We start from the raw sequence: 18630 nt of genomic DNA, 5'->3' as shown, positions 1-18630 counted from the left end.
TGCTTCTTTATGTTCCAAATCATTGATTTGATTCTTGGCTTCATTCACTCTACCGTGGTTTCCTGGACATTGTTCTTTAATTCAATTAGTGTCTCTTTCATTTCTGACTGGATCTCTTTTATGCTGTTGAGGTCTTCGCTAAATTCCTGAACATCCTTATAACCAGTGTTTTGAACTTTGCATCTGATCGATTGCTTGTTTCCATTTCACTTAGTTCCTTTTCTAGAGTTTTAATCTATTCTTTCATTCGGGCCATGTTCCTTTGTCTCCTCATTTTGGCAGCCTCCCTGTGTTTGTTTCTATATATTAGGTAGAGATGCTATGACTCCCTGTCTTGGTAGTGGCCTAATACAGTAGGTGTCCTATAGGGTCCAGTGGCACAACCTCCCCTATCACCCAAGCCGGGTACTCTATGTATACCCTTCTTACGTGCTGAGTATACCCTGCTCTTGTACTTGAGCCTTGCTTGCTGTTGGCAGGTCAATGGAAGGGATTTACCCAGGCCATTTAGCTGCAAGGATTGGCTGGGACCAATTACCACTAACCTCTGCCTCTGTGGAGGTTCAGCTGGCAGGGGCAGAGCAGTGGTGCTCCAACATGGTCTGTAGCTGTCCACTGGGTGTGCAGGCTCTGGGTTTTCCTGGGTGTTGCAGACCAAAGTCAGCCCCCACGGGTGTTCTGCCCAGGGCCACCCTGTCTAAGCTATAAAGCAATCTGAGATGGCTGCTGCTTGTGCTGGTTTGGGAGATTCCCAGGCAAAGCCAAGCTATGGTGAATCTAGGCTGACTGCTGCTAGGGTTTCGTCTGGGGCCACTAAGAAAGAGGTATGGGGGCTGGGGGCTTATAGAGGCCAGCTGTTGCTTGTTTGACAAGATTTAGGAAGTTGTGAAGTATGGGCCAACACCAGCCACTCATATGGAAAAGTCATGGTTAAAAATTTGGGTGGGCCCATAAGTTGGGGGGCGACAGAGCCTCAAGGGATCTCCAGGACAGAGCCAACAGTGTTAGCCAGGTTGACAGAGTCTCAGATATGGCACCCACCTTCTGGCTCTATTGCTGTGTGGGGAGAGCACTCAGAAAAGGGACAATGGTCTCTGCCCACTTTTCTGTCTAGGAGAAAGCTGTCTCCCAGCTTCCACCTTGATGCCAGACACTTCAGTTCCTCCCAGTATGCCACTGGTGTCTTTCAAGCTGCTACCCCGGTACTTGGAGATCACAGGGAGTGAGTCTGAGTAAGCCTATGTGTGGGTTCTTTAAGAAGAACTGCTTGGGACTCCAGAAGTTTCTTCCACTGACTCAACCCCTGCTTGATTTTACAGACAAAATTTATGGGGATTTATTTTCCTGGCACCGGAGCCCTGGGCTGGGGAGCCTGGTGTGGGGCTGGGACCCCTCACTCCCGAGATATCCCTCCAGAATTTTTATCCACCACGCATGGGTGTGGGACCAGCCTGTTCCATGTCTCTACCCCTCCTACCAGTCTGGATGGATGGATGTGGTTTCTTTAATTTCAGAGTTGTCAGACTTCTATTTCAATTCAATTTATGATGGTTCTGAATGATAGTTGTTCCATATTGTAGCTATAATTTTGATATGGTTGTGCAAAGAGGTGAGCCATGCTCACCAATGCCACCATCTTCCATGAACTTCTGACTTAGGCCAAACGGACACACTCTCTGCATGGGAGCTCCAGCAGCCTCCAGCAGCTTCAGTGCAGACAGACATTATGGCAAAAGAAGGCTATCCACACCTGCCCACACACAGAGGAGCACACCCAGGTGGCACTCAATTGCTGGATCCCTTAGAGCTGGGCTAAGTGGCCACAAGTAAACATCCCAGGGAGGGTAGAAGTACTGACTTAACAACATGGTGTGGCATTTCTGTTTAATAAAGGGGAGAAAATAAGTGGCATTATGTGCGAATCACGCTGGGATTTAAGGATCTTCATGCTAGCACTGCTGATCTTGAGCAGACAGCTCAAATAAGCTGAACACGTGGCTTTCATTGAAAGAATTAACCTGTTGCCAAGTAAAGTGTCTCTAAGAATTGGAATGTTGTCAAACTAGCTTAGCACCATGAAATGGTACAACTTAATGAGACTCTATAAATCTTGAGGACTACAACACAGAGCTCTCTCTCCAAAGACTGTGATTTCACAAGTGGGTCGCTATCTTTCCTAGATGCACACACACACACAGTGGCAGGTGAAATGCTGTAACTAAAAGCTGTCTTTTTTTTTTTTTTAATTGAGGAGAACGTCTACCACTCTTCCCTTTACACAATTCCTTTGGAATCTTTGTATAAACTTTTAAAAATTAAACATTTTTTAAAGTAAAAAAATCTCAAATAGCTGATACAGTCATGCTCAATAGTCAGTTTTATTCAAACATCGATTCAATTTCCTGAGACATAACACACATTCCTGAGACAAGAAGCCTTCGCACTAAAATAAAACCAACCAACCAGCAGCGCAGTGCTGAACCTAAAGGAGTAGGAAGGCTAGACTGATCCGCACAAATCAGCAACAGGCGTGAGGTCTATTCCCAACTGAGTATTAGGAGAGGGGTGGGGAAGGGAAAGGTGGCAGGGGGTAGAACCAGAAAGTTCTGACTGAGTAGAAAACATAAGAAATCCAAAGTCAGTAATATTTGTTCCTGGGAAAAGTGTGATAGCTACTCACCTGTCTACTGCTTCTACGTCAAAGCAAAACCTCTTCTCAATAGAATCTGTTTTCCGCCGTGTGCAGGATTTGAGGGTGACCGACTCGTCTTCTCCCTGTTGGAAACACACATTCTATCAAGATGGAGCCAGAATAAGGGCTCCGCTCCTCTCCGGGACAAGCATACCACATGAACAGGCGTGATCACTTCCTCTTCGCAAACCTGAGTGTTCATGACCACAGGAGGTAAAAGGTTCATCATTAACCCTGTAAGAAGCTAAAATTTGTCAACCATGTTCTACTTGGAGCCAAGTGTTGTTAGTACTCGTAGATCATGATGGTCCAGCATCAACCTACATTACACTGAACTCTTGTTGATATTTTTTAAAATAGATTTAATTCCTAAGTTTGATGTGAGTCGAAACAAGACGACCTTGAGGTTTCCTCCTAACTCAGAGTTTCTCAGATCTTGGTTCAGTCATCACTTCTCAGGAAAGTCTTCCTGGACCAGGTCAAACACCCTCACACATGTTCACACAGCACCATGTACCCCTCCCTCCCTCAGGGCACGGATCACAGCCGACATTTTCCACAGATATGAACAATGATTCAAATAACATGTCTCTCCTCATTAGACTCTAAACTCCCTGAGGAGAGGGACTGTGTCTGTTTTGGCTTACTCTTGTGTTCCCAAAGTATAAAAAGGCCCCGGAACAGAGTAAGTACTTAACAAATGTTTTAACAGATATACTGAGGTAGAACTAATGTGTAATAAACTGCATGTGCTTAAAGGTATAATTTTTCAGTTTTGACAACTGTATACATGCATGAAATTATAACCACAATCAAGCTTGACCTCCTGCTGTCCCTTTGTAATCTGTCCCTCCACCCAGCAAACACTGAATCTGCTTTCTGTCACGACAGGTAAGTTTGCATATTTTATAACTTTATAGAAGCCGAATGCCCTTTTACGTCTGACTTCTTTTACTCAGCATGGTTCTTTTGCAATTCACTCATATCGTTGTGCGAATCAGGAATTTATTTCCTCTTGCCGCTGAGTCGTTTCCATTGTACGAATGAAATGTAACAGTTTTACCATATGGTACAAATTTCTTCTCTTTCTGTCACAGAGGAATTTGTTAAGGTTCCTGTTTCTCCTGCCTCTCCAATATTTTCTTTTTCTGAACTAGGGGGGAAATGAGCAAACTTGCCTAGCTTATTGAAATAATAGGAAATGTGAGGGCTTGTGGTAAAACTAACCAGGCACTAATATCAAAATAGCACACAAAACACAGAAGACCTAAGAAGAGACAGTTTATATTCACAGGCCTTACATCTATTGTTTTTTTACTGAATAGCTAAGATTAAGTTCTCAGATTGAGAACCACTCCTTCTATACTACGTAAATGTCTGAGTATAAACGCCCAAACACATGGGATTCTGACCATGTGGATGTGTAACTATATCTCAGACCAGATGACCAAGGACCAATTTCTACTTTGAAAGCTCACGGGAGAAGTCCCTGGTGAATGGGAGGGAACAGGGGATCTATAAAATGTTGTCAAATATAAGAAAAAAAAGAAAATTCTGTTCCAAGGATGACCATATCATATCAAGATAAAAATCTATAAAGATGATTTGTTCAACTACTGATGTTTAAAAAAAATGGGGGATACAGACAATAATCACTTAAATAAATGAAAAGTTACTACTGTGACAACTACTATAGAAAAAATGGCAGGTTATGTCACAAAAGCTTAAATTAAGGGAATTTGACCTGGTCAGGAAGGTCAGCAAAGGCTTTCTTGAGCTGCAACTTGAAGGACTCATGAGATAAGGCCAGGAGAACAGCAGTGGGGATGGAGATGAGCAGGCAGAAACGCCCTGTGGTCAGGGTCCTTGGGTGCCTGAAGGAACTGAAGGGAAGCTGGTGTGGCTAGAATTCCAGAGCAAGAGGGAAAGTGGAGTGAGCAAGGGTTTGAGGAATGCAAGCGTAACAAGATCAGGCAGATTGTGGTCTGTGCCCTGAGAGCAGTGGGAAAATGATAAAAGGTTCCAAGCAAGGTAAGGGACAGGGTCAGCTTTGGGGTGCTGCAGACCTCCTGCCAAGAGGTGCCTCATCTCAGACTGTGGGACGCAGGGAAGTCTCTTTCACCAGATGCAAGGGCTGGTCTCCAGGAGGATGGAGCGCATCTGCCCACATCTCCTGGCCCGAAGCCCACAGAAAAGTGTGTACTTTTAGAGGACATAACCCAAATGAAAGGGACAGTGAAGGGTGAGAAAGGGTGGAGCAAAACCATGTTAGGAAGAGAAAACACCCTATAATCTACATTAAGTCTACCTCCAGCTCCTTGGAAAGCTTTATACAAACACATATACAAAGATGTCACATGATCTTCCTGCATAAATTAAAAAAACATCACCTCTAGACAGACAGTCTTCGTATTTATTCCACCCTAAAGCTAGGGAAATAGAGCCATACCCTGGAAGACTATTTATATATATATATTATTTGCTATTATTATTATTATTATTAACATAAAATATATGTTAACTTATAATACATATACTAATATATTATTAAATATAAATAGTTACATATTATTATTGCTATAGGCCTCAGAATCAGGAGCTGCAGACCCCAGCATCAGGGTTCGAGTACTGACTCTATTACTCATTAGTTGTATGGCCTTAGTAATCATTTTTTCTTGGTGAACCTAAATTTTCTCTTTTGTTAATGAGGAATACTGGATCTAACAACATACTATAGGATAATAAAAGGACTTAGAAATATATAAGATGTAACATAAACATGAGAAATTATTATTAGGAAAATTATTATAATATCAAGCTCCTAAGACAGTGCTCATTCTGTGTCCAGCTCTGTCCCAAGAAGTTTACATACACTAATTCATATAAATCTCTTAACGACTCAATGAGGTGTTTACTCTTACTTCACTGAAGTCTGGGGAGTCCCAAACATCCACCATAATTGGTCTCTGCCCTTCACTTTCAAGTGTGATGAGAAGTAGAGAAAGTACAAGAGAGCTCTTCATTAAAGGTTTAGGAAAGCACAAAATAAAAAAGCCCCAAAATAAAGACTGTGTGAGGGAATGATTTGTTGAAGCTGAATTCTAGAAGGACAAAGATTTGGAAAAGGACTATGATTCAACCCTAGGGAGGCAGGCCTAACTCTGTTTCCATTCATGAATACCAGGGCATACCTACTAACATAGCTTTTTAGAAAAATATCCCTTCTAACTCGGTAATTTATCTGTGTTTTGATATTTTCACATGTCTGTTTTCTTGAGATTACTTATATGTCAACCCCACCCCTGACAAGTCACATTAAAATAGCTTTGGCTTTTTTTGCTTTAATACAGAGAAGGAATAAAGATGCTGATAAACTCCTACGTTGCGGTCTAAGAAAAAGAAGGCAAGGAAAAAAATTGGAAGTAATAGAGAGCAAGGGGGCAGCATGGCAGAATAGCAAACAGTAATGATAACAGCATCTAACATTATTGACCCGGGCAGTCTAATTTCAAATCCAGTGCTCTGAGCCTCTACACTGTAATGCTCACACACGTGCAAACCCAACATGTTACACAGAAATGCACCAGAGACAATCAGGGTTGGTATACTGATAAAGGACTAGTTTATTAACAGATCAGACACAGCTGAAAAATTACTTAAACTAAAGATAGAACCAGAGACATCAGAATGGAGTCCAGAGATCCAAGGAGGTGAAAAATATAAATATTTTTACTGAAAATATTTAAATATCTCCAGAAGAAGATAATAGAAATAATGGGGATGGGGAAAAGTTCAAAGTGATAATCAGTGGGAATTATCTAAAGTTACTGAAAGACACCAATCCTCAAACTCATAGGACCATCAAAATGAAATGAAGAAGAAAAAAAAAAGTAGATGGAAGAGGTGGAGGAAGAGAAGAAAAGAAGATATTAACATCAGCCACAGAAAAAAGACAGACCACCTAAAAAGGAAATGCATGCAGTATGTTACCATAGATGGTCAGTCCGACTGTCAGAGAGTCTCCCACATTGGCCAAGTTGGCAGCAAAGGAAGTTCTTATACTGTCCAAAGCTAGAAGATGAATGGCTAGGGCCCAAGTCCGCCAAACCTAGAAAGATAAATTGGACAGGACCCAAGCACACAGAAAGCTGGAACGACGAATGGATGGGATCCCAATGTGCCAAAAGCTAGGAAGATACTGTATAGGAAAAAAGCCCTCCCCTCCTTATCACTGTAAGCACCTCAGGCTTGAGCAGGAAGAGGAGATGGTCTTTGAGACAGAAGTCCACCGTTCTCCCAGGTCAAGAAGCACCTGAATAAAACGCCTTTCCTCTTGCACTAGTACCTGCCTCATGCATGAGTTTAGCTTTTGTTGGAGCAGGCAGCTGAACCTGCATGTGTTTTGAGGGCTTTGTTGGTTTTGTTTTGGGGTTGTTGTTTTTTTTTGGTTACAAGTGTACCCAGAGGAAAGGAGAACCCTTGAAGCACAACACCAGTAACCCACAGAGCCTGGTGCAGCGTGACTCTCCCAAAGATGGCCACAAGAATATCTTCCATCCCACACACACTTCATACAGTGTGACTTTGCTGCTCCTCCTCCCACTGAGGGGCAGGGTCTGCATCCTCTCCCACTGAAATTGGGTGGGTTTTTGTGACTGTTTCAACAAACAGGACAAAAGTAAGGTAATGTGACTTCTAAGGGTAGGTCATTAAAAAGCAATGCAGTCTCTGCTTTCATTAATAGAATATTCACTCTTGAAGCATTTAGCTACCAGTGACCACCATGCTGTGAGGAAGCCCAAACTAGCCCACATACAGAGACCAGACAGGCCCTGAATCTACAGAGAAAGAGGGAAGAGAAGGAGAGAGAAGGAAATCAGGGGAAAGGAAGAAAGCTATCCTCACCAGCCTTGAGCTGCTTCAGACCCTCACTGTTCCAGCAACAGTCACCATCTGACTGGAGCCGCATGAAAACCTGAGCCCAAACCACCCAACAAAATGCTCACCAAATTCCTGACCCACAGAAGCTGTGAGAAATGCTAAAATGATTTTACCATTTTAAAAGTTGCTAAGTTTGGGGGCAGTCTGTTACAAAGCAATAGATAACTGGAACATCTGAACCGCCAACTGGCAGCCCTGTGGGTATCAAGTGAGAGTGATGTGAATCAGTTTTGCAGGATGAGGTTGTCCAAAAATTTCTAGCATCCAAACACATTTGATACACTTAATGATGCATATATGTGAAACACAGGAAACTTTCTTAGTTGTAATTTCTAGTATAACTTAGAGCTAAGAATAATCATCTTGTTTCAGTTACTTTTTGGGGTACTATGCCTCCTGAAACTATTGCATAAAAATTAAGAAAATTAGAGTGAAACACTGGAAGTGTTACTTTTACACATGCATTATAATTACTATTTGTTAGCCAAGCAAATCAGGCATGAAATTTAAAAAATTAACTTACCCCCTTTCCTCCTGACTTTTGGTCAAATGGTACCATGGTGATTTGTTTGGAATCCCGCTCATATGTACAGTAGTGCTTCACCCAAGAAGTTCCAAAGTGACCTGCAAAGTAACATCTCCCGTAAAACATCTATACATGTCCACTGCATGCTGGGAAGACACACGACTGTAACCCGCAATGCTCACCTGCCCTTTACTTGTTTCTAGGGGTAATATATTCTCCACACCAGCTAGACTGGAACAGGCAGAAATCTGATCCCACAGGCTGGAAATGGAACCTACCCAGGGCTTTCCCCAGGGACCAAGGAAAACTGTTTCCCACTAAATGCTACATCCAATGGGTCTTAAAATGTAAGGGAAGTAGAGGTTCCCTGGAGAAATGAATTCACTTTCCCATCATCAATCTCCACTTGAAGTTTCCTGTCTCTCCCCTGACGGGAGGAAGATGATAGAGGAAAGAACACAGAAAGCTCCTCAAAGTGCTTGTCACCAGTCCCATCTGGTGCGATGACTTCATGCTTCCCATGCAGCTGCTCCACGACTATGTGCACGGGCAACAGGGACTCTGACCTACTTCCAAGCTCCTCGTTTTCACTTTAGCAGAACTTAAGAAGATCTGAGAAGCAGGCAAAGAAAACTCAGAGACACCAGAGATAGAGAATGCAAGTAACTGTAAATACCCAGATGTAATCTAAGGAGTCTGTCCCTCAAAATTACCCCTATAGCCTTATAGTCAACGTCTGACTAAAGTCTCAGAGTTTACCCAACGCTTGGCCAATTACTTTATTTTGAACAGCAAAGTAGTTCAAAACTATTAATAGTTTAATAGTAGTTTGAACAACTCTTAGAGGAAGAAGGCATCTTTGGCATTATTAGCCTACAAAGACCTCAATCAACACTAGTCTTAGATGCATACAGGAGTCACATAGCAGAAATGGTAAAAAATAATAATAATAATGACAACCTGAATAGAGATTTAGCAGACATTTAATTATTATTTTTCAAGATATGACTGCCCATTACAAGTATTGGATATTACTCAGTAAATTTAAAAGGCAATACAGTGGGTATCTACATTAGAACATCAGGGACAAATGAAAATACCAACCACTCTAATATATGTTTTGTAGCTTCAAGAAGAAAAATAAATCCACTAATAGCACAACACAAAGATTCCAAAAGTGCTTGTATTTTGGACAATTTGAGCATCAAAACAAATAGGGACACTCCCTGGCCAAGTGGCTCAGTTGTTTGGAGCATTGTCCTGTACGCCAAAAGGTTGCGAGTTTAATCCCCAGCTGGGGCACATATGGGAGGCAATCAATAGATGTTTCTCTCTCACACTGATCTCTCTCTCTCTCTCACTCTCTCTCTCTCTCATCGATGAACATATCCTCAGGTAAGGATTAAACAAACAAAAACACAAATAGGGACAGTAATGAATTTAGCCTATGAATAAAATGGGAATCTCTATGTCCATACTGACAATAGAAAAACAGGTGGACAAATAGGTGGATGGATGTGTGGATGCATGGATGGGTGGATGGGTGGACAGACGGATGGATGGATAGATTATAGAGGAGGGAGGGAGGGGAGGCAAAGGGAGGTCACTTGCTTATAGTACACTAAATGGCAACTGATAAATGTGAGGGAGTGGTAGAGCTGAGAAATCACCACTTTGCAACCATCATAATAAAGATCAGTTCAGGCAGGATTTTCAATGGATGCTGAGTCTATGGGAGAAAAGGGTATTTACGTGGTCTTAAGGTATCTCCCAACAGACTGCTAATGAGTTACATGGAAAAAAATAGGGAGTGTACAGGGAAGAAACCAGATAGTACCTTGACTGGGTGGTCAAAATTAACACCACCGTTGAGGGGCAGATGGCCATCCTGGGCCTCCAGATGTGGTACACAGAAGAGAGCACAATGTCACTTGTATAGGATATGACCAGGGATGCATAACCTGAATCTAATATTGAGGAAACATTAGATGAACCCACACTCAGGAATATTATATAAAAGAACTGGCCTAGATTCTTCAAAAATGTCAATGTCATAAAAGACAAAGACAAGCTGAGGAAGCATTCTAGATAAAGGAGACTAAAGTCGTAACAACTAAATACAGTGTGAGATCCTGAACTGGAGGAAGACAAAATGCTCTGTAAGGTTATTATTGGGACAATTGATAAAGCTGGAAAGACAATGTCATTTATATTATATATCTTATCAATGTTAAATTTCCTTGATATGGTAACTATGGGTACATAAAAGAATATCCTGGTTTCCAAGATGGCGACATAGGCAGACATGGCTGCCTCTTCGCACAACCACATCAAAATTACAACTAAAATATAGAACAACCATCACTCTGGAATATTAGAAATCAAGCTGAATAAAAGTCTGACAACTACAAAATCAAGTCAAATGGAAGTCTGACAACTACGGCACTGAAGAAACCACATCCATCCAGACTGGTAGGAGGGGCGTGGACACAGAAAGGGGTGACCCCACACCCACGTGGATAAAAATTCAGGAGGGATACTTTGGGAGCAAGAAGTCCCAGACCCACACCAGGCCCCCCAGCCCAGGATTCCAGTGCCAGGAAGATAAGTCCCCACAACTTTCTGGCTGCAAAAACCAGCAGAGACTGAGTCAGTGGAGGAGGCTGCTAGAGCCCTAAGCAGTTCCTCTTGGGGAACCCACACACAGACTCACCTACTCAGACTCACTCCCTCTGAAATCCAGCACCAGGGTGGCAGCTTGAAGGGCACCAGTGGCATACAGGGAGAGACTGAAGTGCCTGGCATCGGGGCGAGCAGAGGCCATTGTCCCTTTACTGAGCCCTGCTCCCACAAAGCCAGTAGGCTGGTGCCATATCTGAGACTCATCAACCTGGCTAATGCTGTGTGACCCACCTTGGAGATCCACAGAGGCTCCACCCCACCCAACTTACAGGCCCACCCAAGCTGCTTTTCCATAAGAATAGCTGGTCTTACATGGACAAATCAAGGGGGAGGGTGGAGGTGGGGGAGGGAGGTGGGTTCAGATGGGGTGGGGTGGAGGGATGGGGAGAAAATGCAGACAACTGTAATTGAGTAACAATAAAAAAATAAAAAATAAAAAAAAAGAATGGCTGGTCTTGACTCCTAAATCCTATCAAAAGAATATCCTTATTTTAGAAAATACACACTGAAGCAAAAAAGCATGGTATATGCAACCTGTTCTCAAATAGTTCCAAAAAAATTACAGTTGTGTGGGTATCTGTGACTGATGTGTACACACACCCACACCCATAGAGAGAAAGATATCATTGTGGAAAAATGGTAAAAATTCATGCATCAGAGTAAAGGTCATATGGTTATTGTTTATAGTATTCTTGCAACCTTCTTAAAGTTTTTAATTACTTCAAAATAATAAGTTACAAAAACATTCAAAGAAAAAAAATGCTGTATCCCAATGATATTCTCTGGGTAATTGTGTTAGCGAATCAAAACATGGTTCCAGGGATAATCAAGAGATTAATGTTGAGAAGCCAAAAAACTTATATGTACAACCCGTGGATACGAACTAAGGGGCGGGAGGAGAAGGCTGGAGGGCTGGGGGGTGCAGGACAGAAGGGGGAAAAGGGGGAGAAACAAATTGAGAAAACTGTAATAGCATAATCAATAAAATATACTGTAAAAAAAGACATTAATGTTGAAAGAGCACATGAAATGTGTGAATACAATTGTATAATGTAATGTGAGAGTGCAAAACAGAAATAGTGATTTTATATATGTAAGTAAATAATATTAATAAATTAAGTATTAGCCCTGGGTGCTGTGGCTCAGTAGACTGAGGGCTGGCCTGTAAACCAAAGGGTTGCCGGTTCAATTCCCAGTCAGGGCACATGCTTGGGTTGCGGGCAAGGTTCCCAGTAGGGGGTGCACAAGAGGCAACCACACATTGATGTTTCTCTCCCTCTCTTTCTCTTTTCTTTCCTCTCTGTCTAAAATAAATAAATAAAAACTTTTTTAAAAAAAGAAAATAAATAAATAAAGTTTTATAAGTAGACACTGATTGTATTTTTATAGTACTAAGAATTATATTTTCAAGTTCACCTTAAACTCTTGGGAGGTAGATTTTCTCACTGAGCATCACTTTATATCAGGTATATATGAAACACAGACGTACTTGTTTCCTACAAACCTCAACAAGTTCATCCCTCTAAGAATAAGGGGCACAAAGCTCTCGTCACCAATGCCCCAACCTCCAACCCCACAACTGCCCCCATTGTCACCAGGGAACAATTTTAAGCCCATGCAAATTCTTAGTAATCACCAAATAGAATAATCACTGAAACCAAGTATTCTAATTCTCCACCAGGAAGCTTCCAGGAATAAAGACATTTATCTAACCCAAAATCAACAGAAGGACATAAAAGCACAAAGCTAACAAAAATCTGGAGGAACTAATATGTCCAGCCAAGAAAGCAGGAGTAGACTAGAAAAGGAGCTATTCATTGAAGGAAAAAAAATGCTTTCTTTTCTCCCCAGCACTGCATGCATGAATTAAGGCTAGAAGTGCAACCCTAACAGAACAGCCTCATCGATCATAAAGCCTTTCCCCGGGCCTAGCACACGAATTTGAGACTCATCACTGAAAACTCCGTGTCATCAGCATCTGGTTCTTTCCAGGAAGAAAACTCACTTTCCTTGACATCACACCAGTAAAGCAATGATGAATCTTCTTCCTGGCTATAGGAATGAGCTTTTTTTCTACTTTTCACAAAATTTAAGTGTTGGGATGATAGGAGGTGAGGAGAAGAGGGAAAGGCTGTAAGTCATGATTGCTTGAGCCTTGCAGAAACAATCTCAAATGAAAACAAAATAACTAAATATTCAGTCCACCAAAGGATATGATTGCTGATAGACAATTAGGTCTACCAGGCGAGGTCTTTCCCAGGCCTCTATGCCAACAGTACGGTGTCTAAAGCTAAACTAAAGGGCAGGCACCTCAAGAGTCAAGTGACACAAGGGAGAAAAGAACCACCACAGAGCCTCAGTACCTTCCAGGTTCCCAGGGGAGTTCCCCGGTATAAAAAAAACAGAATGTGTCCCTTGGAGGCAGACAAAACTTGTGGACACCACCTTTCCTTTAGGAAACTAACTATGAAAGTACTCTCATTCACCCAAACCTGGCCTGGCACCACTGGACACACCCTTCATCCTCTGGGCAAAAGGCACAAGTACACCCCAAGCTGCTGGCTGTCACAGGCACTCACGTTTCTCCTGAACGTAGAGGTACCCTTCCATGGTGTAGGGACTGATGGTCTTGTGCTCAAGGGGATTCTCTTTCATCTTTTTCATCAGTGATTCCACTTCTGACCTGGTGCCTTCAAAGCGATTTCTTGTCTAGGATGAAAGGAATCGTATTCAAATCAAAGATATAGAACCCTATTCCCACCTCTAACAATTCAGAACACTAACCAATTGAATCCTTAGACCTAAAATCAGATAATTTAGTTCTAAAGTCAGCCACCTAAGAATTAAGCAGATATTCAACAAGTTTACTTTGGCCTTAAAGTCCTATATCAGGTTGTCTCTCAGACTCTAGGGACCATCAAAATCACCTAAGGAACTTGGAGAAATGCAAATACCCAAGCCTCACCACTAAAGGGGAAAGGAGTGCCTCTGGCTCAGAAATGTGTATTTGAAACAAGCATCCAGGTGATTCAGTCCCCAAGAGGCCACGTTCCCCGCTCCCCATTCCCATCAGGACTGAGGGGCTCATTCCAGCTGCAGGCAAAGTTGCTGGCTAATGTCCCAAATGGTTCCCTCCTCCAAAGGGAACTGCTTCACTGAGGGTTACTCCCTTCCCCAGGGCAGGCAGTACCCACCCAAGGAGTAGTCTAGGGACAAAGGGGGAAGTCATCAAACACCTGGTCCCCTTGCTTCTATTCTGTCCACTCTGAAGGACATCCCAGCTCCAGGGCACCCATGGCATTGACCAAGGCCTCTGTCGCAACTGCATCACAGCTCAACTTCTCCTGCAGGGGCCTCACTCTCTCCCAGGTATTTCTGCTGACACCTTTCCCTATAAATCTGCTATGTGTAAATCTCCACTTCAATTGGCCCTCAGAAGGAAGCTGGCTGAATAGGAAGCCATGCGTTGTGAAACCTTTTCCGAGACTCTGCAACTTCCTGTTCTCGTAGAAGACACGGAGAATCATGTTGGAACAAACAGCAGGCTTCTGAAAGCCTTGCAGTACAACCCACATGGGCGCATTTGGTTTCTTTTCCACACAGGATGATCTAGACACAAAGACGACATGCACGCTAACGTGGCCCAGACTTAAGGAAGAAGGGGGCTCAAGCACCAGAAACTGCTGAACAAAGAGCCCTAGGCAGGATTCTGAGCACGAAAAGGCCCTGCTGTTTAAAATCTAGGAAAAGAGATTGGGATGTCCTTTGACTTGGATTTCCTCTCAGCCTTACTAAGAGTTGAAAAGAGCATATCGTTTGAGCTGGGGCCAGCATGTGTGCCCCACCCCCACTCCCGGAACACACACACACACGGACACTCCAAGGTCTCCTGTGGCTGAGCAGCTAGAGGCACAGAAGCAGGGCTGGGCAGGGCTGGGTTGGGCTGGGCTGGGACTTCCACTGCCAAAGGAAATCCTGACTCTGGTGCTACAGATTTAAAATATAATCAGCAGCAGCATTTCCAAAAACATAAATAGTGCTTTGAAATAATGGAGAAGAGGATGATGTTCTAATCTGGGGCCACCAAGACCCTAGAAATGCCTGCCCCCAGCTACCCTTTGAACCAAGCAAGACCCATCCTCCTTGCCTGCATTCTAAACCACATAAGTGTATCTCTATGTAACCAAACCCGTAATTTGTTTTTTCCTTTTCTTAACCAGGGAAAGGAAGTCTGTCCCTTTGCCCACTCACGTTCTGTATGCTAATGGTCAGCTGCATCTTGAAGTCGCTGAAGTCCTTGGCCAGTTCATAACCATGGTGATAGAAAGTGAAGAGTCCTTGCAAGAATGCCAGTAGCTACAATGAGGTGGAAAGGCAGAGTTTACATAAGTAGGTCAAAGAGGCATTATGTAGTTGTGTCTGAGTTCCCCACCCCGGTTTGAAAATCTAGAATAAAGTAATAATAATGGCTATCATTTACTGGGCACTATTTGCATGCCAGGCACTGTTTCACTGAGTAGTACTCACAACACCTATTAGGTAAGTACTACTGTCACATTCACTTTAATGATGAGGAAGTAGATTCTCAGAGAGGTCATATAACGTTCCCCAAAATACATAGTAAGTGGCAGCCAAGATCTGAAACCAGATCTCCTTGACACCAACACCCAAGCTCTTACTACCTCCTGAGAAAATCATTTTGTTAGAAATTAAAGACCACAGCTCCAAATCAGCCTCCTTCTAACACATTTGTAGTATCAGGTTATTGTGCAGAAGAGTGTGGTTATACTGATAACCAACCAGAAAGGGAGAAAAGGAAGCTGGTGTGTTCTGAGTCTAAAGTTTAACAGGCAAAGTCAAGTAAAACAAAAAAAAACAATACAGGTCAGACTTCAGCTCTCCCTAAACTATTGAAAAGTAAACACTATGGATTTCTTTATTAAAATACTCCCATGTTCCCACATCCTCAGGTACAATGGTTTCCCTAAATTTCCATTTAAATTGCTTCGGGCTAAAGGTAAACCCATTCATTGTTTAGTCTTGTCTTTAGTGAAGAGTGAAAACATCTGTTCACCGAAATTCTTACAACACGCCTTCATATACTTAAAAACTATTACAGTCCCCGCCCTGGGCTCCTGCCAGCCTTCCCTTCTCCAAGCTAAATAAACGTTCCTGCGGTCTTTTCTCTCGGAGCCTACATGCAAGCCTCACTCTTGTTAGGCTGCCCTGGCCCCTTCCCAAGTTTTACATATCTTGCCTCAGTTCGAAATCTCAACAAGAAAAAGGATTATAATCAAAGGTTGAACGAGGTTTAGAAGAACCAGAACCTCACCTCATCATAGGCTCAGTTTTCCTGCATTTGGGGACCATTCCTATTCTAACTTGAACTTCTCAATGCCGACTCACAAGTTCCAAAAGGCCCACTGACCTCCCTCTATCACATTACATTAGACACAGTCACTTCACTTTATGTTGTGTTTAGTTTTCAGTCCCTAAATTATATATTTTACTTATTAAACATGGTCTCACTTATTTTCACCAAACTCTCCTTTTCTGAGGGCATCCCTAATAATGCGGTTAAGGGAACTCATTGCACCCCCACCCCCCTCCCACCCTGCTGTAATGGAAATGGGAAGCATCAAGGCATGTGCTGCTACTCCAACTGAGATCAAAGGGAAGACCTGCTTTGGGCTAAGCCACAGGCCCGGCCCAGTCCATCAGAGAGCTCTACACTGAGAGGTCGGACAAAAGTCGACTTACAATAATGTGGTACCTTAACTTCCCACTGCCACTGTCCCCAGACTACCTATCCCCTCAGACCCTCATGGGAGGTGGGGGAACAGGCATTGCTGGGCCCCTTGGCTATTAAAACGCACATACACACATCTAGTGGCACCGTGGACAGATCCCTAACCCAAATCAATGAATGGGCAGTAAGTCACCTAGAGCCACCAAAGACTAAAGATAAACTGCTTCAAAGACAACCAACCAACGCCTTTGGATTTACTCTAGGTAGAACACTTTTTTGAGAAGGCCCACACTTTTCCTTCTACATGGTTCCAATAGTATACAAGAAGGGACTTGTACACCAAACCTAGTGTCAGTATTTACAATGAAAACTGTTCTAGCTCTTCCCTCCTTGCTGTCCTTGAATGCTGAGTCCCATCACTTTTCCAAGGCACTGAGCTATCCTCCACTGGAGAATAAAGCAGAAAATAAGCAGCTAATGCTGAAGTCATTCCTCCTATTAACTCAGACTTATCCTTCACTTCAAGTCAACAAAGCCTCTCTTGCTTAGGGTAATGCAGTATCTCAAACGGCTCACTAAGATGCCACCAGGGCACACACACAAGTGCTCCAAAGGCAGAGTTACCAATATTTATTTTGGCTTTCGAATCCTTTGGTATCATGCCTGATTATCCATTGTTCTGCAGAAAATGATTCCTTAGACACTGCTATCTTTGGCCCACTTTCCCTTCTCCCCTGGTAGCATCTTTTCTCATCATCCCCACCCACTGACATCCCCTTCCCACAAACTGTATGAACCTTTGCATGTAATACCCAGTGGGAAATGAAAGTCCATTCCTCAGGACACCGGGCAAGGCCCAGAGAAGGGCTCCAGAGATGGGAAGATCTGTCTGCCTCTAGGTAACTTTTCTGCTCAAACACAGAGGAAGAACTTGCTGTAGCCTCCCCGGCTGTCAGGTAACAGCAGTCAGCAAGTCCACCCAGGTCCTCCCTGAACAGTCAGGGACACAAAATCACAGCACAACCAAGGAAATACCAGTAAAGACCTTCCCGCCTCCTTTTGCCTTCTTCTCCATCGTTATTTTGCTCAGGAAATAACTAAAATAATACCTATTCCTATTTTCTAGCTGACAACATAGATTGAACTTTTTTTTTTTAAATAAGCAAAAATATAACTCCATTTAGTTCCGGCTGCATCGTTCTGGACTATCTGAAAAATTACGTGGCTGCCATTAATAGACTAGGGCTACTGGTACGGGGTTAAAATGTGTCCCTGACCCCTAATGAGGTCACCTTCAATTATGAAAACTTGGGGAACAGATGGAACAGGCCTCCACCTTCATGAAGTCCATATGTCATTATCTGCAACCCAAATCTCCAGAACATTTGGTACTTCAACAAGAAAACAAAGGCTTCCAAGGCACACACACAAAAAATTATGTATATATAGTTTAGACCCTAGAAGTCTGATTTTTCTTCCTTGAAATGCTAGAATTTTGTTTCTTTTTCTGAAGGTCAAAAACATCCTGTTACATGAAGTAACTTTCTAAGAAACAAATGAGCAAGAGTGAGTATGGGGGTTCCTTGTATGACTGGAAGATTCCCTTGACTGCAACCAACTCGAACTATGAATACCAACCCCATTCACTAAATGTGACCTTGGAGAAGTAAATAAATGTGTTTCCATTTCTTCATCTGAGACAGATATAAAAACAGTGCCTACCCTCCCCAATAGCATAAGGGCTGGATGACATATAGCACTTGATACCGGCACAGTACAGTTGCAGCCAGTACCCATTGTTAATTCTTGTTCTTTTGTATGGTGCAGGCCAGTGGCAAAAACTTTACTGTACAGCAGAATCACCTAGAGGACTTACTAAAATACTGATCCCTGGGCCCTGCCCCCCAATTTTGGTCCTAGGGTAAAGTCTGAGAATTTGTTTTTCTAAGACTTTGAGAACCACTGATCTAGTTAGTGGCATTTTCATTCTATGAATCCCTTCTCCCTCTTCTCAGCTGCTCCTGAAGTCACTGGCCTGCA

General features: G+C 42.8%; 1 protein-coding gene across 9 annotated transcripts in view; it reads right to left on the bottom strand.

Annotated features, from left to right (window-relative positions):
- ARHGAP26 (Rho GTPase activating protein 26) overlaps positions 1 to 18630 on the bottom strand; it is a 451541-nt gene that overhangs the window by 270708 nt on the left and 162203 nt on the right. For all 9 annotated transcript variants that reach the window (XM_045183872.2, XM_045183873.2, XM_045183874.2 and 6 more), the window contains 4 exons: positions 15093 to 15197; positions 13421 to 13550; positions 8157 to 8257; positions 2681 to 2775 (listed from right to left, as the gene is read on the bottom strand). In XM_045183872.2, coding sequence (XP_045039807.2) covers positions 2681 to 2775; positions 8157 to 8257; positions 13421 to 13550; positions 15093 to 15197 — 431 coding nt within the window. The remainder of the gene's footprint in view (positions 1 to 2680; positions 2776 to 8156; positions 8258 to 13420; positions 13551 to 15092; positions 15198 to 18630) is intronic.

The sequence above is a fragment of the Desmodus rotundus genome, chromosome 10 (assembly GCF_022682495.2).
Source record: "Desmodus rotundus isolate HL8 chromosome 10, HLdesRot8A.1, whole genome shotgun sequence".
NCBI classification, from domain to species: domain Eukaryota; kingdom Metazoa; phylum Chordata; class Mammalia; order Chiroptera; family Phyllostomidae; genus Desmodus; species Desmodus rotundus.
Note: the sequence above shows the minus strand (reverse complement) of the source record. Positions and strands in the feature narration are given on the sequence as shown.